This window comes from Coenobita brevimanus, chromosome 61, assembly GCF_032717465.1.
Source record: "Coenobita brevimanus isolate Jiangsu-jjx chromosome 61, ASM3271746v2, whole genome shotgun sequence".
Taxonomy (NCBI): Eukaryota; Metazoa; Arthropoda; class Malacostraca; order Decapoda; family Coenobitidae; genus Coenobita; species Coenobita brevimanus.
This window is the reverse complement of record NC_137014.1, coordinates 1,416,680-1,433,675: the sequence shown is the minus strand read 5'-3', so window position 1 is coordinate 1,433,675 and position 16,996 is coordinate 1,416,680. Positions and strand designations below refer to the sequence as shown.

The window sequence follows — 16,996 nt, the reverse complement described above, 5'->3', positions numbered from 1 at the left end:
AGTTCCGACTCAACAGCCTGAGTTCTTACGGTTTAAAAAGAGGAAAACAGAAGTTTGCTCCAACATCAGCTTCATGAGGCTAGGAAAATTAATTCTGTGTTCTTCAGCAGTTTAATAAGTCCTACAGATATGTTATTGGTGTTTACGAAACTGATTATATTACCATTCTACTTACCATCCATATTCACAGTGTTCTCACCGTTCTTCCTGTCTGCGTGATTTAGTGTTAATTCTCTCTCTCTCTCTCTCTCCACATGGCATATACAAACTTAAGTCATCATGCGGAGATTGTTAGCGATATATTGAGACAAACATCTTAGTCCCACCTGTTTGTTCCTTATAACCCATTTTCTGAGATGGGGCTCAACCTCAGACTTTCACTCACACTTAGGGACTCAGCCGGGGGGTGGCGGGATCTGGCTCTCCCCCTCCCATTTAAAAGTTTAAGTTGAACGGGAAGGGAGCCATTTAGTCACCTATTTATATTTCATCTTTATTAATTCGGGTATTGATGAGTGGATTTACTTACTGTTTAACACCAGGTATACTTTATTTTAACCTAGAGTTGCTTTATTTTGCTTCATGCCACATTTTATTTTAATCTAGATCCAGTAATAATATTTTTCAAGAAGACGTACTTCAAGGATTATGATAACCAAAATTCAGGACCACCCCCCCTAATGAAGAGAATCCTGGTTGCGCACGTGCTTCCACTTCTCAAAAATATGTTCTAAAATAATCACTATACAGTTGCTATGATAATGCCACAAACATCATGAGCAGCAGACTAACCATAATTTTCATGCAGTGTAATGGGAGTTGAAATATGCTGACATTATGCATTACTTTAAAGCTACATTTTTACAGTAAACAGAATATTAAAATAAAAAGTGTATTATACAGATATTGAAAACACCCAAACAAAAGGATATACGAAGAGTCTATAATCGAAGCCAGTCTTTATTTACAATTTTTACATTAATATATATCTAAATATAATGCCATCTCTTATTGCTACACTGCTATTCAATGTTTATACATAGCTCATTATTTACGGAGCGCTTCCTGTTGTGCTAAGCTATCTTTCGTCGCATGCTGTCAGTCTGCAAGAATATGCTTCACGGTGGGGAAGATTTCGTAACCCTTCTTGTGTGTAACCTATGGGACTGTGCAAAGCAAAACCTAAGTTGATTTTAGTGAGGAAATTATTGAACTTCTGTCAGTGAGAGGCTATAATTCGTGCCAAATATGTGAGCTTGGGTGATGTGTGTTGTGCCTAAGGGGTTTAACCATATGATACTTCCTCTCCAGTTCATTCCGAGCCAGCGACAGACACAAACACAGGCATGGCATCTGTTGGTGACGAGATGGCGATGGCTGATGCTCGTCGTGTTACTCGTCTGAAGGGGTCTCATTATCCGGACCCGCTTTTTACCTAATTATTGGATGGCCTTATTTTTTTCCCAGCCACATTTCTACACCGTTTTCCATCCTGTATCAGTGAAGGAGAGAGAAACAAACATGGGTTCTGCTGGCGAGGTGGTGATGGTTTCTACTTGTCATGCCACTCACCAGAAGCGGTCGCATTATCCAAACGCACCCTTACCTAATTATTCCATGCTCTTATTTTTTTTCCATGCCAAATTTCTACACACTCTTCCTTTCCTGTCACATCATTAACTTTGGAAATGGCTCTTACACTATATTTTACACAACACACCATTGGCATCCAGTCTAAGTCAATTAATTTCCTTCTGTATCAGAGAAGACATATCGGTGGGAAGCCTCTTATGGAAACTGGTAAGGCTGTTTCTTGAAGCCACCTGTTTAAGCCACACTGAACCCCGCACTGTAAAACAAGTGACTGTCACACCCTGCCTCGCCTCAGCTCCCAGTCTAATGTTTATTTTAATGCAAGGAAGAAAGAACCAAAGGCCAGAATTGATCCATAAAACAAGCATCAATTATCACAACCGGCCAAATGTAGCTCCTTAAAAAACTATATGGTCAAAGTGGACGGGCAGCCCATGACAGAAGTGATTCCCCCCCCCCCCAACAGATGAAAAGGAAAAAAAAAAAAAAAAAAAAAAGTCCACTACGCCATATTACAGGTGTCCTCCACTCATTGAAAAATCTGTAACAGGTGGACCTGATTTTTTTGTGGACATTTTGGGGTTTGTGTTGTAAGGGACTCGAACTGCATTGCTGGACGCTAAACACTCATCTGGTCTTAAAAATGGGTAAGGAGAATTACTGTGTGTGTGTGTGTGTGTGTGTTTTATAGACATCTGGAACACCTAATTTTCACCTCCAGAGTATCATTAGTGAAAGATTCTTGGGGGAGTAACAATGTATCAAGACTTTCCTTCATTGCTTAACTATCTTTGGCATTTATATCAACATCAGCTTCATCTCACTACGCGGATGGGAGACTATGGCAATTATCACGTTATTATTTATTTTTATTCCAGTACCTTTACGTATTCTCTGGCTTTATCTATTTATGTTACAGTCACTTTCACGCATCTCTATGAACAATGACTGCTTGTACCTATTCTGGGATGATTTATCGATCTGTCTCCCACTAGTTACTGATGACGTTACTCATTTCCACTTTAAGTAGCAAGGGGAAGAGAAACATTATTTTTTTTTTCTGGTTCCGGTAGAAATAAAGATAATGTCTCAAATACTTTCCCTATAAAAGTATATTAAAATAACTTTTGTACTAAGGTAATGGCCTGATCTCACGGCGAAATTATTAAGCTCATCACTCAGCTTAATGACTCAGCTCAGCTTATCATCACTGTTCTACTTCTTAGCTGCTCACTCATTGCAACAGCTTAACAGTGGCCAAGAGTCAGAAGAGGACCTGCAATTCAAAATGTGTATCTCCACGGTTTCCACTACGCCAAAGTGTACAAAGACGACACGAAAACCATCCACGGCGTTAGGTAGTGCACTTAAAAACACTTTCTTCGGCACCTGAAACAGCGGTAACTAAAGCTTACTGAGAATGCAAGTTCATTCCGAAATATTATCACTACAGGCAAAGGATCACAAACACGAGATCTGTGTACCATGATATTGCCCTATGAAGTACAAAATAATGTATGGTTTAGCAGCTGACCAAAATGCGTCGGATTTTCACCTTGATGCAGAAGTAAACAGTTTTCTCTCGCTTATAATTATTTCTTATTCGGTAGATAACCTAACATATTAAAGCTATAGCATTATGAAGATCAGTCGTGAATTTATAGTATTTCATCTCAGTGAACACTCCAAGCAAGTGTGCAACCACGACAAAGCAATATGAAATTCTTGCTGGACTTGTGCGACTAAACAGGATTCCTTTGTGAGGCATGGCAGAACCTCACCACGACCAGAGCTTCACCTGTGCACTGTACTGAGCGTCACCTGTGCACTACTCTTACCAATACAGTATAAACACTTCTCACAGGAGGCGAAGAAAATGAAGTCTCGCAATAAAAACTATAACGCGGCTGACTCATATGTTCTTATAGCTGATGCATGATCAACTTGATGGTGTCGTCAGCCTTAAATTATACTGTTTCACCTCTTCAGTGTTCAAATCTAGGGACAGCAATACACTGGTTTATAAATTTTGATATATAAATATGTACAGAGAGTGTTCAAATAGCTACGATATTCCTACCATTCAAAATAATGTAGAAATCTATGTACAAAATAAAAGCTCTCTTATTTATATGTCGAAGCGTTCTGCACACCACTAACGATTTTTGACTTGGCGGGCCGAGTGCTGAGTACCAGGGTTTATAAAACAAAGTAAACTCTAGTATATTCCCTACAACTCAAGCGATTGCGGGAGGTTTAATTTATTCATCAAATAAATAAATGGGTGATAAAGACGTTTTAGAGTTGAGGCTGTGACGTAGTGGTGTGCGTGAGGGTTCTTTGGCGAGGTATACTTGTGCCCGCCAGAGGGAGTCGCCAACTACTGCTTTACGGTGCAGGTCTTGCAGCACAGTTTGCTGTAGTACTTGAGGCGGCACAGACGAGCCTTGTACACCAAGTGGCAGTTCTTCATCCGGTCCATGCAAGACCCTGGCAATGGCAAACAGGAACACACGTTATTATATGCAGTGCGCGTACTTTCATACCCTATCATTTTGTAACAGAATATCATAGCCTGATACTTCGACATTATTTATACTTGATTTCATAATACTGCTTGAAGTAGGAAGTGGTAGGTGGTGGCGACCATCATCCACTCACTAGATATGGTGCTGTCTACTTCTTCGTAAGGTAACAGCACCAAATGAAATGTCAAATGGTTTCTTGTAACCCAGGAAACCATTTACAACGGTGTGTGGTAACCATATAACCAAATAACGGGGTGATATGGAGTCTGTTAACTGGGTGGAGACGCAAATGTGGCGTCCATCCAGGAACCAAACCTCCATGCTCTTCCCCGCGCCTCGCTGTGGCGAGACGCTGCCCACCGCAAGGGAACATCGGTTCACTGCATGAGATAGTCTTGCAGGGGAGATTGCTTGCCTGCCTTTGGTAGGTCTGCTCGGGCAGACAAACTGTTGTTACACTACTACTACTACTACCACTACTACTTCTACTACAACTACTACTACTACATGAAATATGAAAGATGCTAAAACATGAGCAGAAAAGTATTTTTCATCCCTAGAACACCTGATTATGTACAATACCTGAAGCCATGTTGTGTTTGAAGACAGTAAGCCAGCACGAAGAGATGACAGTAGCAAAAGGGAACAAAGTGATATAAATCTATTATGCTTTACCAAACTGTATCTATATATGTACACCTTTATTATGTACTTGTATTAAGTAGGATGTGTCGTGGTTGTAGAGTCACGATGGTAATGTAGTAATGCACAATACTATGAACATGTGGACACTCACACAGGCTTCCTCAACAAAACTTTCATTCGGTGTATCTCTGTAGGGTATGTATGAAGTTGATTTTGTCCTTGATTACCATAATGTCTTCAGCATACTTCACTTTTATCGTACATTTCACTACAGTTTTAAAGGGAATACAAACTTCATAATAAGCAAGTGAGTTCGTCATCGGCGTACCGTGTTGTGATCCCGTAATCAACAGCCACAACACCATTATCTCGCCTAACCTTCAGAAAAAGTCGAAATCGCCATATTTTATTTCCTGAGTAAACCAGATGAGAAAAGTATAATCTAGTCATCGTTTTGGTCACTTCAAGACACTACAAGTCCCTTCTTTAACTCATTATTATATTCATATCTAAAAGTCATGTTCACTTCTGTCACTACACCACTACTCGGGTCAATTTTGGACTACTGTGGTTTAGTCATCGTTGATCGGATCCATTTGGGTCCACAATGTTTTTTTTTTAATGTCTATTCGGGCTCTCCAAATCCTATACGACAGGCAGATCACTTCACCATCATTACAGTCATCCTCACGTCTTCCCACATATACAAATAAGGGGACGGGTAAGGCCCCTTGTGTGATAGTACTGATAAAGGTAATGCTTATGTTGTGTGTGTCTGGATGGTCAAGCACACATAAACAGTAAACATGAATGTGTGCGAATATGACGTGTGTGAACGGTGTTTGGATATAGAAATGTTCAGTGCTACTAACTAACGCTAAGCTGCTGAGGACACACTTTTCTATTTTATCCAGAACGACACCTGACAATTCAGCTGAGAGATATCCAGGCAGAAAAAGGACGAGAATAACACGGAGTATCCCTTCTCCTGTTATAGACACAAGTTGGAATTTCACTCAGGACACCCAATAAATTAGCTAAGAAGAAATTTAAATTGAAAGTGACTTCCAAATTATCCCATATAACCCTTTTGCTGCTCAGGATGTTCTTGAAACATATGATATAATTATGGTAAGGGGACATCCAAGAAGTCAAAAGGCTAAAAATTATGCTAAACTTTCTCTTACATGGACATTTTTGCCACGTCTATCCTGCTGACGCTAGAGGATTAGGCGGGATGAGAAGAACAGCGAAAAGAGCATTGAGAAGAAGAGTGTGAGTGAAATGCATCAGTGTTTACCTGTAGGCTTCCTGTCCAGGGTTGGCGGAGGGTCTGGAGGGCGCTGGGACACACGGCTGGGGCTGGGGACCACATTCACACTCTGGTCTGCTTGCTCTGTTACAATCACAACATACACACTCTTAGCCAGGGCATGAAGTAGGCGATCTTAGGCTACATGGCAAAGTAAATGTGCAAAAAAGGGAGCTCTGATATGTTTGCTCTGTTACACACACACACACACACACACACACAAATATACATATAATACCACGAAACATTATACATAAGTCTGCTTTTACCTCCAGCCCTTTTTACGCCATATGAACAAACCCGATCAGCTAAATCCATTCAGTGTTGCTTCAGTAAAAAAAAAAAAAAAAAATCCCAGAATTGCAAATAAATATCGCTTTTACATTCCAGGAAACAGAAATAAATAAGGTTACATTTATCTTTTTATTCCACTCTCTGGAACTCTGAATTCTTTACGTATTATTCTCGAAGAAGAGGAAGAAAAGAGAAGACATCAAAGGCTTTCAAGGTTCAGTGCTGACAGGTTCAAAATTGTTAGTTTTTAATCAAGAGGATCCAAGCCTACAAAGAGATGATGTTGATCTTTCAGGTAAAATGTCGCTTACAGGTGAAAAACTAGTCTTGATATTAGTTAGAATAATTCATAAAGTTCATGCACCACGAGAAATGCGTAAGAGCAGATCAAGTGAAATCATTCATACATTTCATCATAATGAGAAGTGACAAAATGTTTAGACAGATTGAAAGATAGACAGAATGAGAGATGGATGGACTAACGAACAGATTGATTTTTAAAGAACAGTGGACACCTGTAATCTCGCGAATGGAATTATTTTTTATTTTTCTTCCTCTGTTCATGTTAAAAAGCTGGATGGATGGATGGGTGGATAGATATATAGACTGACAGAAAGACAGGCAGATAGACTGATAGATAAACATACTGATACAGTCGGATATACAGAAAGAGAGAGACAGGTGAGTGTTAACCTACCCTGATGGCAGGATTGCGTGTTGCAGGTCTGACGGGTGTCTGGTTTGGTGGCGGAGGTGCAGCCCAGTGCGGGGACCTGAGCCTCATCCAAACACTTCACCTCACGCCGCTGCACCCCACTACCACACGACACTGAACACTGTACACCAAAGAACACAGAACATCCAGGTGACCACGCCAGTTCTTAAACACTACAAGAACAAGAATCAAGCCAGTTCTGTCAATGTACACCACATCTAATACTCATGAAAAAGGTAATTTCGGTTAACTGCACTATTTGGCATGATCTAGAATTGGTTAAATAGGCATACCAATTGTTTAATCTCCCACCCACACCTCTCAACTCCAGTGTCTAATGTTAGTCTTCTTTAAGATCACATAAAATACTGGAAATCACACATAATTATCCTAATGTTTGAAATATAATGCACATGAAAAGGAATAGTGTGTAATATGATATTATATATACATATCTATATCTATCTATCTATCTATATATCCGTTCATTTCGAGATGCCTGGACAATGGATAAGACTGTTGGTGTAGCTGACCTGGGACCACTCTGACGTGTACCACTGATAGCCGCAGGTTCTGGTGCAGGGCTGAGTCGAGTCTGGGCGCGGGTGACCTTTGCACTGGCTGGTGTCGGTGGTCACTCGCCAGCGGCCCCGGAACACCACACACACCACCGGCCGTGACTGCTGACCCGCACCACACTCGGCACTGCACTCACCCCACGGACCTACACCAGGACCACTCATATCTATTTGTCTATCTACCAAAGTGCTATGGTTTGGTATCACATTATACCAGAGGAGTGAACCAGTGATATTAATTCCTTTAGTGAAAGAACGTCACACTTTGGGTACAAGATCACAAACCTCCAAGAAACTGACAATGAAGCACGATTAATAAAATTACTGTACGAACTTAACATATGAGGAGAAAACTACATACAAATTCGGTAGTCAGTTCTGTCTCATAATTACGTAACATGAACCAAACGTGTTCGTAACTGACCTGTAAACCATTTGCCGCCACAGCCTCGGTCAGAGTGGCAGACCCTGGTGGTGGGGGGCTGGAGGTCAGCGTTGCACGAGGTCTCCGTCACCTGGTTGTCAAGGGCGTCTCCGGAGCAGTGGACTCGCCGCCGCTGCACACCGTCACCGCACTGCTCGCTGCACCCTTCCTCCCAGGCCGAGAAGAACCAGGTATCCGTGGCACAGGACCCCATATCACACAACTCCTGTGGTCATCATCATCATTATCATCATTACTGGTTTCCATGGCACACATTTCACAGTTTCCAGGGTAGTCAGGGCAATCATAATAATTTACGCCGCCACCAATGCAACGTTCTATGTTTCATTGTCCTTTCCCGCTTCAGGAACCTTCCCACCCGAAATATTAGTGAAAAATGGTATTACGATGATAGGGATGGTGATACTGCATGATGAACACATTAATAAGAGAGCAGTCAATGTTAAGTAAAATGAACCACCTAGAACTCAACTACATTCATTCATCATCCAATCCTACGATGCCCCATGAGAAGCGTAGGAGCCCGGGGCTAGGCAAGCTGGTCCTGACATTTAAGATGAAAGTGGCCAGCCTCACTCATCCCTGAATGGCATTACGTAAGCAATAAACCCCAACCATCCCTTGGATATAAACCTTCACCGGCTCAATCCGACTGGAGCTCCGTAATTACCCACTAAACCACCAGGCGCCAAAATTTGGTTATATGGTTACCACCCAGCGTAGTAAAGGGTTTCCTGCTGTACAGGAAACCAATTGGCTTGTCACTCAGTGTAGAATCACCCACAGGCAGAAGGAGGAGGAAAGAATGATGGAAAGAAAGACAGAAGAGGGAGTGTAAAGTCACCCGTAGGCAGAAGGACGAGGAAAGAATGAAAGAAAGACAGAAGAGGACAGAAAGAAAGAAGGATGGAGGAGAGGAAAGGGCAGACACTCAAGAGCAACACTACACTGGTGAGCGTCCCCACCTACCAATAAACTCAACTACAAACAATCGAAATATTCAATTTCACACTGAATATACTGTACATACAGTTCTACCAACAGACGTACAAATGCTTTCACTCTCCACCAGCACATGGACCACTACCTCAGTATGTGTGAGAAAGGGACGGTACCTGATTGCTGGGTTTGTTACGAGGGTCACACAGCGTATCGGACACTCTCCCTTGCGCCGCTACACAGGTCACGGTGCGGTGTCTGGTGCCAAGGCCGCACTGGGCTGAGCATTCCCCCCACTCTCCACTTTTCCACACGGGCGCTGCATCACACGCTGGACGCTCACACACCTGACCCCCCACACCAAAATTGCAACACTTCCTTAAATATATACTCTTAATTTAAGAAGGAAATATTATGCAGCTTTGTATCAGACATTCTGGATGCGTCAGTTTTATTGCACAATTCAAAAGAAACTGCAAAAACAGGTCTGGCTATGCGTAGTTTATATCCTACGATCAAAGACCAATCTCTCAATTTATGCTGAATATTAAGCTCCAGTCATCTTAAATATTTTCCTCTCCCAATCTCATGTAATTTGTAGTATCAGGTAACTTGTAAATTTACCATTCTGTCGATATGCGAGATCCAGATGAATTTCATATCAAAGTCAATGGAATATGATCACCAGGGGATGTATTCAGTGTATCTATAGAAAACTGCAATGCATTTATGTGAGAGGGCACAGCAGATGAATCCACAGCCGTCCTAACGTGAGCCCCAAGGCAAGAAAAGTTGCTAATCCGGACTTCACAGTTATCAGTGTTATTGGTCGTGTTCATGAGTAAATACAAGGGGACATATGTATACTCATATCAGGCGTGGTGTTATCCGACAGGCTCAGCGCGGCTTTACATCACATGCAGTGCCCACCAGTTGACTAGATAGTGATATTAACCCTTACCCGTGGCAAATGCATATTACGGCTTCTATCTGACGTTCGTCATTTCAGTCTGTACAGAAAACAATATAACTATAAAATAATATGTCGTTACCTGAGCCGTGGTGATGTTGGGTGTGGTAAGGCAGACTCCCTCGGGCTGCGTGACAAAGTTGTCCGGTGAGAGGCGCACCTTGCAGGTGAGGGCTCGGGTCTGGACGCCCAGACCACACGTCACACTGCACACACCCCACTCCTCGGGCTGCCACCTGCCCAGTGATATCACATGACATCACAACAACTGACATCAAGTGGCTGAACCAACCTAGCCCCTCACACTACACCCTATAGAATACCGTACCCACCTGGCCTCAATATATAGTTCCCACAATAACCATCTGACCTTTCAAATAGACATCAATGTGGTTTCACAAGACCCATCCCTCTCAATCGGCCACTAGACACTCAGTGCAGCTCCCACAATGAATTCCTCTCCAGCTGCCCCCACACACTGGCACCATGTTGTTCCCTTGCACCCCACACGGCAAAGCAGTGACACGGTACAAACACAGCCACTACGGTACAACAGGCTAAATTTGGTCGTTATGAAGTGTGCTCATTCCTTGCACAAAAACAGAGGACAAAACTGACATAATGTGAAATCAAACTTTAAAACAGTATTTGTATGAATCGCGGTGGCCATAGAAACGTCATATGAAAACAGTAACTAATCCGTCATTATTTAAGAGATGAAACCTCCTTGAAAACTTTAGAGCAATAAATAAGTACATAAATAAATGATAAAAATAGATAGGGAATAATAATTGCAACTTTATTTCTTGTAACTGAAAGATCAACCACTAAAAACATACGGTAATATTACGTCATTCAGAAACCATGTACACAGAAGGAGGAGCATTCGGAGAGAGCAACACCCGCGCCCACTAACTGCTATAAGGACCGAGAATATGACTTTGCCCTATGACCTTGACCTTCGACAAATTACTTTCAAAATTGTGTGTAATTCACCGGGTCGGTCAGGATCACTTGATGGTCGTGATCGTCAGCTTTTACCCTCCCGGAAGGGAGCTGAGAGCTCATATAGTCCGATCTAAGGGCAAGGCTGTGACCTTCACACACGCACACACCCGTCCCCTTGCTCAAGGGGGACAGTAACCACCCACTTCGTCAGTGAAACTTTTCGCAACCTGAGCAAGGCGCGAACTCCCGTCCACCAGTTGGCAAGCGAGAACGTTACCACTGCACCAGCGAGCGGTGTGTGTGTGTGTGTGTGTGTGTGTGTGTGTGTGTGTGTGTGTGTGTAAGGACCGAAAATATGACTTTGCCCTATGACTCTGACCGACACATTACTCTCAAAATGTGTGTGTGTGTGTGTGTGTGTGTGTGTGTGTGTGTGTGTGTGTGTGTGTGTGTGTGTGTGTGTGTGTGACTCACTCGGGGGGACAGGGGCGCAGGTTGCATCGAACTGTCTCTTGGGCGGGACGAGGAAGCTGGTGACAATATCTCGTCGGCGCATCAGTCCCTCGCTTCCTCTTCACACACACCACCCGCGTCGTCTGCGTCCCTGCCGGAGATATTGAGGGTGGGGGGGGGGTCCATCTAGCTTAACCCCTTCTGCCATGTCTCTTAAATGAAGGTGAAAGATTTACCTAAGGGCGTCCATAACGTCAAAAAGGCTAAATGACGATGTTCTCCTCTGTGACAACGTTTTTAAGGCAGGTAAAATAAAGAAACATAATACACTGCATCCATATATGAGAGAGAGAGAGAGAGAGAGAGAGAGAGAGAGAGAGAGAGAGAGAGAGAGAGAGAGAGAGAGAGAGAGAGAATCAGCAGTCTGACATGCAATAATATAGGAAAAGAACTATTTAATACCGTCTCTGTAAGCGTCTGAGCAGCTTCTTAAATAATCAACTGGAGAGACAGACAAAGAAAAATAAAGTGAAAATATACAGAGATATAAAGATAGTGGGATAATCCGTACCTTCAACACTAATCTCTATTGAGGCTAACTATGGTGGGACAGAGACAGCTGGTTCAACACTGTCTGGCGGGTAATGAGACACTTCTTACTCTCGGCACACGTCTTTGAACAGCTGGTGAACCCATGGAGAAATACACAGATACACAGCTGAATACATGATAAAAACAGATTGAGAGGTAATTAGGTAGGTAGGTAGGTAGATAAGGAGGCAGGTAGGTAGGTTGGAAGGTATGCAGATAAACAGATAGACTGATAGATGAACAGACCTATACACAGAAAGACATGTCCTGCTTCCGCTCCAAATCTCACAACAGCTACTGAAACCAAGCACACATAAACTAAACGCGAGATGGAAAGATTAACACACAGACAGCTGCAGAAATTTCTCATCTGCACCACAAGTTTCAGAGCAGCTACTGAAACCAACCACCGTCCACTCGTATTGACAGAAGAAAATTACATACATCCCCTACATGTCTCAGAATAGCAATGAAAACTAACGACCTTCCACACAAAGAGACAGACAGAGAGCAATTACACGTCTCAGAGGAGCTATTAAAACCAACGACCTTCCACATAACCAGACACAGAGAGACATTACTTCCCACAACCACAAGTATCAACACAGCTACTAAAACTAACAACATTTTCCTTACCTCCACCACACGTCTCAGAGCAGCTAGTGAACCCAACCACCTTCCACTCGAACCTCTTTTTATGTCCTTTCCTTCCGTTCTTGGAGGCATGCTCACTCTTTTTTTCTTTCCTCTCTTTCCTCCTTTTCTCCTTCTCTTCTATACTTTCTTCCCTTCTCCAGGAGGGGTAATAGTTGTTCTCGTGGCCATTGAAGGAGCGAGCGTCATTCACCGGACCTGCATGGCCAAAAAAAGGAAAAATATGTATGAAAAAAATTGTCTATGATGGTTCGTATTAATAACACTAATCATACAACTTAAATGGCACACCTCTCTTTCTGATTCATGCTTGACGCCTTCACTACCACAGGCTTTTCGTACATTCATCATCACTGTCTATACACATCACGAATAAATTACCCCCCAAATATCATCGTACTGTGAGTTAAAGATACAACTGGAAGCAAAACGGAAAACGGTTTAAATTTTTTGACTGGCGAATACACGAGGGTCATTTTAGCGAACAATACATTTTGCCAAGTTCCAATCATCCAGTAAAAAATGATTTAAAATAGTCATTGTTACATCCAGGTCCTACACTGTACTACTTGACGAAGAGAGAAGAGGGAATCAAAATCTACCCAAGTCTGCTAGCCCTAAAGTCGAATTCAGATTCACTTAAGTTCGATTTTTTGAGTGGTCGGATTTTTGGCTGAAACAGGGATTTTGTAATGGCTGTGCTGCCTACCTGTGGGTGTGTTTCTTGATGCAGGTCCTCCCGGCACCAGTGGATTGAGTGGATTGGCGGGTCTTGTGGAGTGCTGGGGCGCCGCTGAGGTCATGGCGGACATCAGCCGCTGGGAGGACGAGGGCGTCATGGGCAGGCGGTACTCATACTTGATGCCTGGGTTGGTTGACTGATAGAACAGCTGCACCAGAGGACAGGACAGAGGCAGGTGTTAGGTTGCTTGTGGTGCAGACAGGATAAGACAGACGATATGACGAGAAACCTGACAACTGTTTACGATATGTATTAAAAAAAAGCAAAACATTTACTGCTACACTGCTACATATATCAACACACTGATTTAAATCAAGAAGAAATTCATATTCTGCATACCAGGACATCGACGGGGTAGTGAAGAGGTCCTACAGCCATGACCTTGTCTCCCTGGAATGGGTCTGGTCGCTGGTAAATGAAGGTGGTCCCTGCAGACTGATAATAGCCAGATACGTTAGCTGCCCAGTTCCCATTTAAGAAGAACTCGCCTCCTTGCTGACGAAGTGCTGCAAGAGAAGTGAAGCAAACGGGACAAAAGGTAATTCTCTGGTTGTTAGGTCAGTAACGGCAACATAATACTAAATAATTGCTGACATGCGGTTGTGATTTTTAAATAACTGGAAATGTATGTGGGAAGTACAGAAAGAAAATTATAAATGGTACACAGCTTCAATCCTTCATCATCATCACATTAAACCGAACAGTGTCGAGTGTGCATAGGGCAGGTAAAAATATGTTGAAGGTTCAGCTGTGTGATCTTACTATAACGTAACTGTAAGTTTATTCACATACAGAGACTACGATTAACTGGTATACAATGTTCCATATGTTCTATAACTAATCACGCCAAAAATTATACAACCTGAATCCTACGCTAACTTCTAATAAATGAATAGAAATGAAAGCAAGTAACAAAACTTATGGTCCTTTCAGAGTGTTTGAGAAGAAAGATGTGACAAAGCATACTGCTGATCGTGAGACTGGTCATGCAAGATTATGTTCCCCCTAGTAATGAGTGAGTGAGCTACAGTTAAAACATGGATAGTGTTTTGAGTGAATGCAATTATTTTATGGATATTTCTGTGATCACACAATCAAGTTAAGCACAGACAAAAAGGAATAATCTTTAATATACGAGACATAATTTTATGTGGTTGTCGATCTGTCACCTCCTGGCTGAAACATAAATCACATCATTCAATATTGTGTGCAGTGCTTTACTAAATCTGGATGAAACGGAAATATCTTAACTTCCAACACACCAGGACGTAAGAAAATATAACTACAGCAGGTCTAGTAACAAGACTAAGAGAACAAGAGAATAAGGGAATGATATTAGAAGAGAAACACCCTGCAGCTCATTATATGCTTACTGTTAATACATTCACTCACTCTACATTCACAGTTTATAAATATATGCATACAGGTGTATCAATGCATATGAAACTACTGTAAACCTGATGGCTTGACAAACAGACAAACAGATGAAGGTAAAGACGGCAGAAAGGTTCCATGTAACCACACACACACACACACACACACACACACACACACACACACACACACACACACACACACTTATACTGGAGTGGGCCTGGGGGCGAGACTACAAGAATAAGGTAAGGTAGCAGACAAGTTTTGCGTTATATGACGGAGATATTTCCCTAAAAACAATACATTTCAACCCGACATTTCTCAGATTTAGCAGTGGAAAATGAATTACACTTAGTCAAAGAAACATGTACGAGTATGTGGCTTGGTCGGTCTGGGGAGGTAAAGTTATGAATCTGGCTCCAGCCACTGGCAGGTTAAGGTCACTTGTGAAACTATTACTGACCAGGACCTGAATACATCCATGGAAGGTTAATTCACTCAGGAAAAACAGAAAATAGTTGCCATTTTGCGTGGCTGCCTTATCATGGGGACGCTCCCTAGTTGATCCTCCTTACTGATAATATATTAATATATACGAATATAAAGAAGTATAAGGAGTGAAAAATTCAGTGTTGACGAATACTTGACAGACAATCTCCCACGTACCCAAGGATATGGTGCCTAGGAGTACGTTATAATTGTGTAGTGGGCAGAGTGAGAGACTGGCGAGAGGTTGAGTGATAAGGTGGTGTCACATGATTTTTTTTTTCCCTGCAGCATTTCCCTAGCAACAGCATTTTGGTGAAATTCTCTTGGCAAGTTTTAAAGAAATCCTGTACCTTTTTTTTTTTTTATGCATGGAAGAAGGAACCAAAGGCCAGATGTCTGCAAGACTGTTCCCCCCAAGAAAAAACATGGACCTTTACCCTTGCACTCGCCAGGAAAGTTATCAGAAACCCCTCCAAAACTTGCCACCGCCAAAAACTGAGTGCCTAGGGATACGTTGCCATAATAACAGCAGAAGCAAACCACCCACCGAGAAAGTTGGCCGAGGGGTTGATATGGTGGATGGTGATGTTGGCAGCACCAGCGGGTAGTGTGGCGATGGCGTTATAACCATATGGCATCGTCACTCTGGAGAATATGCCAGATATCACCCTGCAGCTGCTGTTGTCTCCCCCACACTTGCCGCATGAGTCAAACTGCAAGCCTGACCCCAGCACCCCATCACAACCCACTGCCTGGGAAATATACAGTAGCTTGTATGTTACCTTGCATTGCACTTCACACCCTCACTCCTCCGGAACCCCATCTCATCCCACTGCCTATACTCATCTCCATGCAACTTGCCTCTTTAGCCCCTCCCCTTCCTGATGTGTGGCCCCGCCCCTCGTCACCCACTCTCCCGGTGGTGGTTGAATAGGGGCGGGGCTTAAGAGACAAACTGCGTGGCAGTCTCTCACATTTCCATATATGACTTGGCTGTATGAACAATGTGGCAAGAATATAATAATTGATAGATTGGGTGAACTTTAAAATTTTGGTGATGATTACCGATAAATGTTCTTACACATCTTTCCAAACGGCCTTTAGTCTCTCTTGGTACGTATAGGCATTTTGTTTTTATGAAGAACTAAACCACCCATTACCAAAAAACACTATAGATATATTAGTCATAAAGATAAACACATAGCTAAAGCTGTCAGTCTGAACCAACTTACCCTACAGTCTTCGGCCACACCGGTGTTGATGAGACTTCAGAGAGTACCAAACAATGGCAAAATGGCAGACAGATAGGTAAGTAGGTAGGTGGGTAGGTAGACATTTAAGTAGATCAATCCAGACTCACCATACAGCGTCCGGCCACACACAATTGGTTGGTGTTGGGGAGGCCACAGGGAGTGCCATCTATCACGGTTTGGTTAAGTGTGGCATAGAAGCTGAGGCCCACAGCACGGCAGTTGAGGGCACAGGAATCCGGTGCTGTGGAAGGAGGTATAGCAAGGGGTCAAAGACAAGATGGTACAGTCATTCTTTATAACTGAGGGCTAAATGAATCCTTATACTTTTGTAGTTCACTAATAATCAATCAGAAGTGTAATCACAAGACTTACTGTCGTAGTAAGGCTCCCAGGTGTAGAAGCGTCTGTTGAAAGGTGTCTTGTTGAAGGATGCGCACTGTTCTCTCCGGAAGTCTGTGTAGCCTGGCCCACAC

General features: G+C 42.7%; 1 protein-coding gene across 1 annotated transcript; it reads right to left on the bottom strand.

Moving 5' to 3' along the window:
* Nucleotides 1–2,930: 2,930 nt before the first annotated feature.
* LOC145403595 (ADAMTS-like protein 4) lies at nucleotides 2,931–16,758 on the bottom strand. Its single transcript, XM_080275272.1, has 13 exons — nucleotides 16,631–16,758; nucleotides 15,818–16,022; nucleotides 13,747–13,913; nucleotides 13,375–13,555; nucleotides 12,648–12,863; nucleotides 11,442–11,571; nucleotides 10,102–10,255; nucleotides 9,226–9,396; nucleotides 8,090–8,315; nucleotides 7,621–7,811; nucleotides 7,070–7,208; nucleotides 6,067–6,162; nucleotides 2,931–4,083 (listed from the first exon to the last, which is right to left on the bottom strand). The coding sequence occupies exons 1-13, from the start codon at nucleotides 16,631–16,633 to the stop codon at nucleotides 3,974–3,976; spliced, it is 1,989 nt and encodes a 662-aa protein (XP_080131398.1). The 5' UTR covers nucleotides 16,634–16,758; the 3' UTR covers nucleotides 2,931–3,973.
* Nucleotides 16,759–16,996: the final 238 nt, after the last annotated feature.

Excerpts from the sequence above, each read along its gene's own strand:
- LOC145403595 (XM_080275272.1), bottom strand. Across the intron at positions 8,316-9,225 it reads GTAACAAACCCAGCAATCAG|GAGTTGTGTGATATGGGGTC; the intron begins GTACCGTCCCTT and ends TGATGACCACAG. Across the intron at positions 7,209-7,620 it reads ACACGTCAGAGTGGTCCCAG|TGTTCAGTGTCGTGTGGTAG; the intron begins GTCAGCTACACC and ends TTTGGTGTACAG.